The sequence below is a fragment of the Oncorhynchus keta genome, chromosome 19 (genome assembly GCF_023373465.1).
Source record: "Oncorhynchus keta strain PuntledgeMale-10-30-2019 chromosome 19, Oket_V2, whole genome shotgun sequence".
Taxonomy (NCBI): Eukaryota; Metazoa; Chordata; class Actinopteri; order Salmoniformes; family Salmonidae; genus Oncorhynchus; species Oncorhynchus keta.
Genome location: NC_068439.1, coordinates 1078702 through 1090564, shown reverse-complemented (window position 1 = coordinate 1090564; position 11863 = coordinate 1078702). Strand labels below are relative to the sequence as shown.

The following is an 11863-nucleotide window of genomic DNA, read 5'->3' as shown; positions in this document are numbered from 1 at the left end:
TTGGTCAAATGAAGAAGAGACAGCCCATTTCTTCCGGCCTCCGACCGGATATTTTGGTTGAGATTTATCCGGACATTATTTCAAGACGTAGAGCTATAGAATATACATCGCCTCGTGATCAATTTGATCGATTATTAACGTTTACTAATACCTAAAGTTGCATTACAAAAGTATTTCGAAGTGTTTTGTGAAAGTTTATCGTCAACTTTTTTAATTAAAAAAATATGATGTTGCGTTATAAAACGCTGTTTTTCTCCTTGATCACACAGTCTTCATAGATAGATATCTAGCCTATATATGGACCGATTTAATCGAAAAAAAGACCCAATAGTGATGTTTATGGGACATCTAGGAGTGCCAACAAAGAATATCGTCAAAGGTAGTGAATGTTTTATATTTTATTTCTGCATTTTGTGTAGCGCCGACTATGCTAATTATTTTGTTTACGTCCACTGCGGGTCTTTAGGGGTGTTGCATGCTATCAGATAATAGCTTCTCATGCTTTCGCCGAAAAGCATTTTAAAATCTGACTTGTTGGCTGGATTCACAACGAGTGTAGCTTTATTTCAGTACCCTGCATGTGTGTTTTAATGAACGTTTGAGTTTTAACGAGTGCTATTAGCATTTAGCGTAGCGCATTTGCATTTCCAGATGTCTAGATGGGACGCCTGCGTGTCGGGTCGACCGAAGAGGTACATTTTTGGATAAAAAAACGTTCCCGTTTTAAACAAGATATTTTGTCACGAAAAGATGCTCGACTATGCATATAATTGACAGCTTTGGAAAGAAAACACTCTGACGTTTCCAAAACTGCAAAGATATTGTCTGTGAGTGCCACAGAACTGATGCTACAGGCGGAACCAAGATGACATTTCAAACAGGAAATGCCCCAGATTTTGGAGGCGCTGTGTTCCAATGTCTCCTTATATGGCTGTGAATGCGCAAGGAATTAATCGTTTCCCCAAGGTGTCTGCAGCATTGTGACGTATTTGTAGGCATATCATTGGAAAATTGACGATAAGAGACGACATTTACCAGGTGCTCGCTTGGTGTCCTCCGTTGCAATTATTGCGTAATCTCCAGCTGCGTGCATTTTTCCATGTGATTCAGAGGAGAAACCCAACTGCCACAAATTACTTATCATCGAATAGATATATGAAAAACACCTTGAGGATTGATTCTAAACTATGTTTGCCATGTTTCTGTCGATATTATGGAGTTAATTTGGAAAAAAGTTTGGCCTTGTAATGACTGAATTTGTTTGTTTTTCTTAGCCAAACGTGATGAACAAAACGGAGCGATTTCTCCTACACAAATAATATTTTTGGAAAAACTGAACATTTGCTATCTAACAGTCTCCTCATTGAAAACATCCAAAGTTCTTCAAATGTAAATGATTTTATTTGAATGCTTTTCTTGTTTTTGTGAAAATGTTGCCTGCTGAATGCTAGGCTTAATGCTATGCTAGCTATCAATACTCTTACACAAATGCTTGTGTAGCTATGGTTGAAAAGCATATTTTGAAAATCTGAGATGACAGTGTTGTTAACAAAAGGCTAAGCTTGTGAGCCAATATATTTTTCATTTAATTTGCGATTTTCATGAATAGTTAATGTTGCGTTATGCTAATGAGCTTGAGGCTATGATTACGCTCCGGGATTATCCGGGATTGCTCGACGCAAGAAGTTAAACCTAAAATAAATAAAGAAGTAATTTTGTGTGACCCCCCCCACACACACTTTTCTTAGCAAAAACATACTCTATTTAAATCTTGTGTGCTTTTTGGGTCTTGAAAAAGGGAAGTTTCTTTTTTTGCTGAGTTTGTGATGTTCAAGGGAAAAGTGTGACCCAAGGGAAATAAAAGTGTGGAAAAGTGTGTGTGTGTAGGTGAAAACAAGTAAAAATGAAAAAAAAGGTTTGCTGTGTGCCTTCACTATGTTTTCCTCCTCCCTGGGCCTGCATTTTTAACATAGACAGGTTATTGGTACTGTCTCCCTGCCTGTCTGCCCGTCTCATGCTTTTCTCACACTCTTTACCCTTTGTAGTGTGTGAAACTACAGAATGTCTTGCGGGAGCCTGAACAATGTGCCATATTTTCCCAGACTCTATCACAGACAGTGTGGGAGAAATTGGTTATGTAGGAGAGATTATATACATGATTTGGTAACACAAGAGAAAGGTATACATATGGGTTCAATTCCTGTTCTGGTAAAGTGCATTGTCTGTTGTGTGGGGCAGGAAGTGGATGGAGGCCGTGGGGGTATGGGATAGCTGAGAAACACTCCTAGACCAGCTGGACATACAAAGATCAAAGAGGTTGTCTAAGGAGGGGGTCAGCCAAATGACGAACTGATGGATTACAGACATCAATCACAGGGCAGCTGGACACTGAAGCTGGAGGAGATGAAAGACACATGGAGTTAATTACAGGGTCTAAAACACAGGCCACAGGAAGAGGAATGTATAGTATTTTTAGTATAGCTGGACACGCTAGAAACTGAGGAGACACATAGTCTGCTGATCTTAGATAATACACAAACAAAAGAATGCATTTAGTTAAGTGCAGGAACAAAGCAAGGGTCTTATCATTATCTGGCCGAAAGCAGATGTGGGCGTTACTGGGCTGAACAAGCAGGACGCACAGATTGGGATGTAACTGTATTTGCATTGGGGGATGAACTGATGATGTATGCATGGATATAAAAGGGAGAGCGAGAGCTCTGGAGGGTGTGGGTCCCGCGGGGCTCTCCGGCTTGTTATACTCTTGTATTAAAAGTCTATCATTGAATTCAAAGTTCTTCATTGTGTCATATTTGAACCGATTGGCCACTACAACAGGTGCACATTGGGGGAGGGACACAACAAATAAATAAATAAATAGCTTTGAATCAGTAAGGCAAAAAGAATCTCTGCTCATTGGGCCTTAGAAATAATTTTTGCGGAGAGAGATGCCAGTGTGGAAGGAGCGTCTTCCACTTTGGAAGATTAAGAATTTTCTGAATATGAGGATCATGTGTCTGTCAGTTCGGAGTCTGACAGTGAGTTGTAAGAAGAGGATGAGATTGACCCTCAGCCAGCCCCAGGACCAGCCTGGCAGCAACCAGCTCATCAGCAGCCAGCAGGAGGAGAAATATGGATGTCAAAAAATTGTGAAATTGAATGGTATTCTTGCCCAAGGAATGAGCCACCCCGCATGGCTGCCAATGTGATAAGGATGCGACCAGGGCCGACGCAGATGGTGGTTACTCATGTGCAGGACATAGTCTTCTTTTGAACTGTTCATCCCAGACACCACCTAGAAAATCATTCTGCACTAATTTGGAGGGAAGGTATGTTTTTGGAGAGAGATGGAAGGAGATGGGCCATAACTCATTTACATGTGTACTTTGCAGTTATTATCCTTCCATGTGTTTTCAGATCCAATGGGGAATGCACAGAATCCCTGTGGGATGCAGAAACTGGTAGATAACCTATTTCCAGGATTATGTGTTTCGATAACCGAGACACCAGACCAGCTCGGCGGCAGAGAGACGAGCTAGCTGCAATCAGATCAGTGTGGGACAAGTGGGTAGACCGCCTTCCCCTGTTTTACAACCCTGGGCCCAGCGTTACTGTTAATTAGCAGCTTATGGCATTTAGAGGCCCCTGCCCCTTCATGCAGTACATACTGTCTAAACCCGCAAAATATGGAATCACGAGCTGGGCTGCCTGTGATGCTGCTTCATCATATGTGTGGAACTTGCAAGTGTATATGGGGAAACCAGTTGGAGGAGTCCCTGAGAAGAACAAAGGGATGCAGTTTGTCCTGGATGTGACACAGGGACTCCGTGGTCACAACATCACATGATATAACTTTTTTTACTTCACACAAGCTGGGACAGGAGCTCCTCAAAAGGAAACCTCCAACCTCAGCTGATGAGTACACAGAACAGGCCTATCAATTCCTCTAAATGTGTGTGCACGGCCAACACGTCTCTAGTGTCCTACGTGCCGTTGAAAGGCAAACATTTGGTACTCATGAGTATGCTGTATGAGTTATTTGGCGCGTTTGATTAAAAAATACACCGGTTCCAACTCACCCAACAAGGCTACGAAGTATCTAATATACCTATGAACTTGGTCCAAACATTTGAATCAACGTTCCTAATCCAACCTCACGTATTCTAAAATGGAAATAATCGATAAAATCTAAGGGATCCTCTGTTTCCAATACCAAAGAAGAAAAATAACACGGAGCGTGCTCCTGTTCATGCGCAACAAAAGACTAGGGACCTTCAGAGTGACACGTACAAAGAACAGCACTACTTCTTCATTTCCCAAAAGAAAAACATTGACCAATTTCTAAAGTCTGTTGACATGTAGTGGAAGCCATAGGAACTGCAACCAGGTTCCTAATAAATAGGGTGTCCCATAGAAACCCATTGGAAAATCCTATGACCTCAATTCTTTTCCCCTGGGGTTTCGCCTTCCAAATCAGTTCTGTTATACTCAGACATTATTTTAACAGTTTAGAAACTTTAGTGTTTTCTATCCAAATCTACCAAATATATGCATATCCTAGCTTCTGGGCCTGAGTAACAGGCAGTTTACTTTGGGCACGCTTTTCATCCGGACGTCAAAATACTGCCCCCTAGCATTAAGACATTTTAATGTGGAAATGTTTTGTTTTCTCATTTTAGAAACCCAATAAATGTGGATATTATTTAAGATCCACCTGAAAAGGAAAATCTGGCAATTCTACTTATTAGTTCAATTGAATGAGACGTTGATATCCAGTCAATTGCGATTGGCTGGATATCTTAACATGATCCACGTTTGGATGTTTCCTAATTCCTTTTGAAAAAAATTTACTGGCGATTCTTCACCATCATTGATCGCAGAAAGCTGAAATCTACGGAAGTACAAAGGCGGGACTTCTGTCACGCAAGGTCGGAGGAATTTCAATGTGACAAAAGGAAAAATAAATGCTGTTTTCCCTTTATTAGCTGTAGAGTCTAGTGCTACGCTAATCCTATTTGTACAGAAATCTCACTTCCAAAGAACAAAATAGGGTCTCCTTCAACATGGAAAGGGGGGTTTAATAGTGACGTCTAAAATTAACAAATTCGGCATACTATTTGCTAGCACTATATTACCGGAGCGCACGGTACATAAAAACAGATACGCCTGTGGCCTACCCACACTGGCTTAGAGCGGTAGGCGGACAGATAACTTCGGCTCGGTCACTGAACAGATCTATCCTCTAATTTCTAACCTTACTGGCTCTATGCCCTTCCTCTAAAAATGAATATTGACTGACAGAAATCGCACCGTTTTGCCTAACGGACTAAATCTGTAATTTACGACAAACTGCTCTGACACTATCGACACACGACCAGAGGCGCTTCCAAATAGCTTGTTCAAATGGAAACACATACGCAACAAATATCTTTATCTATCTGCTTACAACAGTCTGTCTGCACAGTTCTGTTTGCACAATTGATATATCCAACAGCAAAGCCTCATTCTATCTTAGATTCCTCACGGGGGGAACCATAATGTTGTGTCTTTGGCATTATTAAAGGGGAAGACTGTTATTTTATCAAATAAATTCTCTGTAATTATTATTACGTGATTAAACTAATCATATAAACTTAACTAGGAAGTTGGGGCACCACGGATTACAAAGTTATACTGTTCCGAGTATAACTCTTCAGATATTTTAATATCTGATCAATAGTCTTCTATTAATTAATTATTCTTTACCTCACGTCAGTCTCATTCCAAACGTCATAAATTGTTGGTTGTCTGCATGAACCCAGCCTAAACTATGGATCATCCATACACCAATTGGCTTAATAATTTATTTACTAACTAAATAATGACAGAAATGCATAAATAAACAAACAGTAGATATTGGTTACTAACAATGATAGGGAAGATTCCCTAGTGGGCTAAGCCAATATAACAGCTTGGTGGACAAAGGGAAAGACAAAATGAATTCATTAGTCTATAATTTTATATATTGAAATGCTCATCCTTCGCACATGAACATCCGCTCAGTTGATAATAATTGCAAGTACATATTTATGATGGGTCTTTGTTGTCTTCTCTGTTGGAATCCGGTCTGTCTGCTGGAAAGTTCATCCAAGTCTCTCTCTCTCTTTCTGTTTCCCTGAAGATCAGTCTTTCTTGGTTAGAATGGATACTTCAGAGTACCATTCAAAAATGTTCTCATAGATGTTTCGGAGGTTTTCGGTATTCTCGTCCCAGGTTTACATAATTTCTAACTGCGGACTAGTAACTAGTATCTATCTATCTTATTCTGTGGGGATCGATAATCTCAGAGTTGAACCATTTCCAGCCGTGTAGCCAATGCTCCACGTGGTATGGTTTTCTTGTCTTGGTACTCAAGCCTGTGCTACATCAGCTTACACCGAGGTATGCATGGTATTAACTATTCACAACCACAGCTCACGTTGTGGGTTTGCTTAGTCTGAAGAGGATTTCCTCAGGAGGGGGTTTATTCGTAACAATAGAAAAGGCGGTTCCATGACGCCAGATCATGTCTGTGCTCTCGGGGGCGGGCCAATGACTTAGTTAAACTTTAAACTTCATTTCACAAAGAGTTTCATCCTTACTCATTAATTTCATACAAGAATTAGATGCAAACACCAAACTTGAAAAATGTACACATTCAGAGATATAGTTATGTGTGTTTCGTGTCCTTCGTGAGGTCACCAAATGAAACACACTCAACATAACTGTCCCTTAAGTGTCCACAGACCCTTCCCACATTCTCACAAGAGGACATATAGTTTAATTTTCCCCATTTTGGGGATTTAGGAGTTCGGCCACGTGAAATCCACTGTTCACTCTGTGGTCTCTCTGCATCAAAAGGGAAGAGAGCCTCCGCCAGGAATTTAAGACCTGAGATAACAGAACCTGGGTGTAGGAGACAGTGAGAGAGGGGGAAGCCACAATCTACACCCAGAAAGGGCCATGTCATGACAAACTGTACAACTAACCCTAATCCAACTCATGAATTAGTTGTTCTATTTCCTCATCATGGATTTAACAGAGACTGAAATCTAGTACCACTGAATTCATTCCACTTCTTCTTTCCTTTTCTTGCCACAGGTTCATGTGCCTGTCTGGTCCTCCCTAGGAGGGGTGTAGACCCAGGGGGGTTAGCGTTAGGGTTTCCTGACCCATGTTGCAGTAAGACAGTTCCACCCGCAGAGGGCACCTTGTTGCAGTAAGATCAGATGGCCTGCTCCAGACTCTACCCTCCCTCTTCATAGGCTCAGAACATCAAGCATGCAGTGTTACCAGGGTAACCAGGGCTTGGCCCAAGAGGGTGTGGCCTGGCAGACTTACCTCCTGTTGCTTATTTCTATGACAATGCTAGCTGTCCCTTAATTTTGCTGCATTTGCAGCTTGTTCTGCTACTGCTGCTTTGCTAGTTAAAGGTGCCAAAGTTGGATCCACCAATGAGGTGGGGGGGAACAGTTTGAACCAACCAATCACCATGTTGGATAAGTCTAAATCATCTAAAAGTATCTGAGCAGCTCCCATAAAGGATTTGTGGTCCATGCGTCCATAGTCCCCCCACACGATTATCTGGCGAAGAGAACACAGGTATTACATACTACTTCGTAAATAGTACTAACCCTAACTCCTAGGTTGAAGAGCAATGGTTAAAACAAGAGGATTCTAATATCCCATAAGTGCATAAATGAGGATGATTTCAATACAATGGGAATAGCTATGTTAGTTAGCAACGGCCCTGGTCCCATGATGCAGGTTGACTTTCTAAAGCTTCCTCATGGAATTATTAGCTTGTCCTAACCTGGGAATCTTCAACCTACCCTAACCCTAAAAGTAACACTAACCATATTCTCCCGACAGGATAATCTGGAGAAGAGAAAACACTGATTATGTGTTACTCAAACTACTCATAATAGACTCAAATAGACCTATAAAGGACAATTGAAAATGTCAAATAGAGTGCATTTCACAAGTTACCTGTAAAACCTTCCCCTCTGGACTCTCCTCAAACTGAAGTTGCTGCTGGTAGAGGGGATCCAATGTTTTTTTAGCCAGTCTGGTTTTCTTTTTGACTATGCATTTCCCGTTGTCCATCAGATATACTTTCACATAGGGGGCTTGAGAAACAAGCAGAGAGGGCAATAAGTACATTTCAATCACATTTTTTGCTGAATAAAAGTGACAATGTGCTTTCTGGACTTAAATGCCCTTCCCTGGGGACATTGTGCTATAATGATAATATGATAACATATATAATACCAGTAATATATCATGCTCACCTGGCAGCTGCTTGTTGCCTTGTTTACCCACAAGTCCTCTGGCCCTGATGACCTCCACATCCAGACGTTCTTTCCTGTACACCATCCCTATCTGGATGTCACCTTCAGAAAACATATATATTATTTAGATTTATGCTGCAATAGTTTGTGACAGGGGGCTAGGGTCAGTCTGTTATGTCTCAAGTATTTCTCCTGTCTTATCCGGTGTCCTATGTGAATTTAAGTATGCTCTCTCTAATTCTCTCTCTCCCTCCCAGAGGACCTGAGCCCTGGAACCATGACTGAGGACTACCCGGCCTGATGACTCCTTGCTGTCCCCAGTCCACTTGGTTGTGCTGCTGCTCCAGTTTCAACTGTTCGACCTGTAGATATGGAACCCTGACCTGTTCACCGGATGTGCTACCTTGTCCTGGACCAGCAGTTTTCGACTCTCTCTCTCTCTCTCTCTCTCTCTCTCTCTCTCTCTCTCTCTCTCTCTCTCTCTCTCCCACACCTGCTGTCTCTAACTCTGAATGCTCGGGTATAAAAAGTCAACAGACATTTACTCCTGAGGTGCTGACCTGTTGCACCCTCTACAACCACAGTGATTATTATTATTATTTGACCCTGCTGGTAATCCATGAACGTTTGAACATCTTGGCCATGTTCTGTTATAATCTCCACCCGGCCCTGCCAGAAGAGGACTGTAGTCTTGGCTGATTTCTTTTGATTGTCCCATGATGTCAAGCAAAGAGGCACTAAATTTGAAGGTAGGCCTTGAAATACATCCACAGCTACACCTGAAATTGACTCAAATTATATCAATTAGCCTATCAGAATCTTCTAAATCCATGACATAATTTTTTGGAATTTCCCAAGCTTTTTAATGACCCACTGGAATTGTAATACAGGGAATTATAATCTGTTTGTAAACAATGGTTTGAAAAATACTTGTGTCATGCACAATGTAGTTGTCCTAACTGACTTGCCAAAACTATAGTTTGTTAACAAGACATTTGTGGAGTGATTGAAAACTAGTTTTAATGACTCCAACCTAAGTGTATGTAAACTTCAGACTTGAACTATATATTAATATTCTAACCAGAACACTACCCTAATCATCCCATCTGGATGTCACCTACATGGAATAGCATAACAAGTAGGAGTGTCAAAACAAGGATGAGGGATTTTGGCCAAGGGGGAGGAGTGATTACTAGGAGTAGTCATAAAAAGGGAAAGGAGTCATGGTGCTTACCCATTGGTGGCGTGGCAAGTGTCTGTCTACCGGCTAGCTGTGCGGGGCCCAACCCTTCCAGGAACTCAGTGAAGTGGATGTCAGATGTGATACGGACACCGGGGAAGATAAGACTATGGAAAGACAAAACAGACTAGTTATTGACATCAGGGAAGATTGTGCTATGGACAGACAAAACACACTGGTTATTGACACCAGGGAATATTAGGCTATGGAAAGACAAAACACGCTGGTTATTGCCACCAGGGAAGATAAGGCTATGGGGAGACAAAACACACTGGTTATTGACATCATGGAAGAGGAGGACATGGAGAGACAAAACACACTGATTAGTGTCTTCTGTTCTGAATATGAATATATATGTTCTCTGCAGGTGACATGCTGATGGGATCGTTAGGGTTGGTTGCGATTATAATACTAATATATAAAAACACTACCATTCAAAAGTTTGGGGTCACCTTAGAAATGTCCTTGTTTTTTAAAGAAAGCACATTTTTTGTCCAGTAAAATAACATCAAATTAATCAGAAATACAGTGTAGACATTGTTAACATTGTAAATGATTTTATAGCTACCTACTCTATTAGGAAAACCTTGCCTCTAGTGGGTACCAGTACTATGGTGAGTCAGACTGGGAACTCCCAAATTCCCATCACCCGCACACCCCTTTTTGCTCTTGTTCTGTGGGGAGACCGATCTAAGTCTCTCCGAGTGCTCATTGACTCTGGGGCTGATGAATGTCTTATGGATGCCACGATAGCTTCGGAGCTTGGTATTCCCACTCAGCCTCTCTGTGCCCATGGATGCAAGGGCACTGAAAGGCTGCTCTATAGGGGAAGTCACCCATAGTACTGTGCCCGTTCAATTACGGGTTTCTGGTAACCACAGTGAGACAATACAGTTTCTCCTCACTTTATCTCCCTATGTTCTGGTTGTTTTGGGATTTTCCTGGCTCCAAAAGCACAATCCTGTGATTGACTGGACCACAAGCTCCATCCTGGGTTGGAGCCCATTTTGCCATTCCCACTGCCTTCAAGCAGCACAGCCTTCCCCTCGTCGTTTTCCTAAGGAGGTTAGCAAGACTGTGGATGTCTCAGTTTTCCCCACAGAATACGATTACCTCCTGGAAGTGTTTAGCAAGGCACGTGCTACTTACCTTCCCCCGCACCATCCTTATGATTGTGCCATTGATCTTCTCGCAGGCACTACATCACCTCAGGATCGGTTATAATCTCTGTCCCGACCATACAGCATTGCTATGGAGGAGAACATAGAAGAGTCTCTGGCCACTGGGGCTGTCCGTCCATCTGCATCTCCTGCCTGCACGTGCATTGACTACCGGGGACTTAATGATATCACTGTCAAAAATCATTACCCACTACCTCTCCTCAGGGTTTGAACCTCTCCAGGGGGCTACCATGTTTTCCAAGATGGACCTTCGGAATACCTACCACCTGCATAGGATACGCGAGGGGGATGAGTGGAAGACATTCTTCAACACAGTCAGTGGACATTGAGTACCAGGTCATATCATCAGGCTTTTGTCAATGATGTTCTTCGGACATGCTAAACCGGTTTGTGTTCGTCTACCTTGACGACATCCTGTTTTCTTTCCGATCTGCCCAAGAACGTGTACTCCATGTCAGACAGGTCCTTCAGTGCCTCCTGGAGAAGCAATTGTTCATGAAAGCCAAGAAGTGTGAGTTCCACCGCTCGTCTATCACCTTTCTGGGATATGTCATTGCTGACTGCAATGTTCAGTGGAAGAGTGGAAGCAGTGGTGGATTTGCCTCAACCAATGTCCAGGGTGCAGTTGCAATTGGTTTCTTGGTTTTGCAAACTTCAACCGTCGTTTCATTCAGGATTACTGCACCCTGGCAGCCTCCCTCTCAGCATTCACCTCCCCCCAAGGTACCGTTCAAATGGTCTTCAGCTGTCGACAAAGCCTTTGTAGACCTGAAGCATCAGTTCACAGCAGCACCCATCCTCATCCATCCAATCCCCTCGCGTCAATTTGAGGTGGAAGTGGATGCTTTGGATGTTGGAGTGGGGGCCATCCTGTCCCAGCGATCTGCCCAGGACCAGAAGTTTCATCCCTGTGCTTTCCTGTCCCATTGCCTCAAGCCTGCTAAGAGAAACTATGTGGGCAACTGGGAACTCCTGGGCGGTGAAGATGGCGTAGGAGGAGTGGAGGCGCTGGCTGGAAGGAGCAGAACAGCAATTCCTGGCCTGGAATGAAAATAAAAACTTGGAATACCTCCATTCAGCCATGCGCCTCAACTCAAGGCAGGTCTGGTGGGCTCTTCTGTTTACCAGATTCA

The 11863-nt window shown here is 42.5% G+C and overlaps 1 protein-coding gene across 1 annotated transcript in view; it reads right to left on the bottom strand.

Moving 5' to 3' along the window:
• Positions 1–5836: 5836 nt before the first annotated feature.
• rims2b (regulating synaptic membrane exocytosis 2b) overlaps positions 5837–11863 on the bottom strand; it is a 217864-nt gene continuing 211837 nt past the window's right edge. The window contains exons 24-27 of the mRNA XM_052471751.1: positions 9544–9656; positions 8310–8411; positions 8008–8147; positions 5837–7602 (exon numbers count right to left, since the gene is read on the bottom strand). Of these exons, the coding sequence (XP_052327711.1) occupies positions 7387–7602; positions 8008–8147; positions 8310–8411; positions 9544–9656 (571 nt within the window). The 3' untranslated portion in view covers positions 5837–7386. The remainder of the gene's footprint in view (positions 7603–8007; positions 8148–8309; positions 8412–9543; positions 9657–11863) is intronic.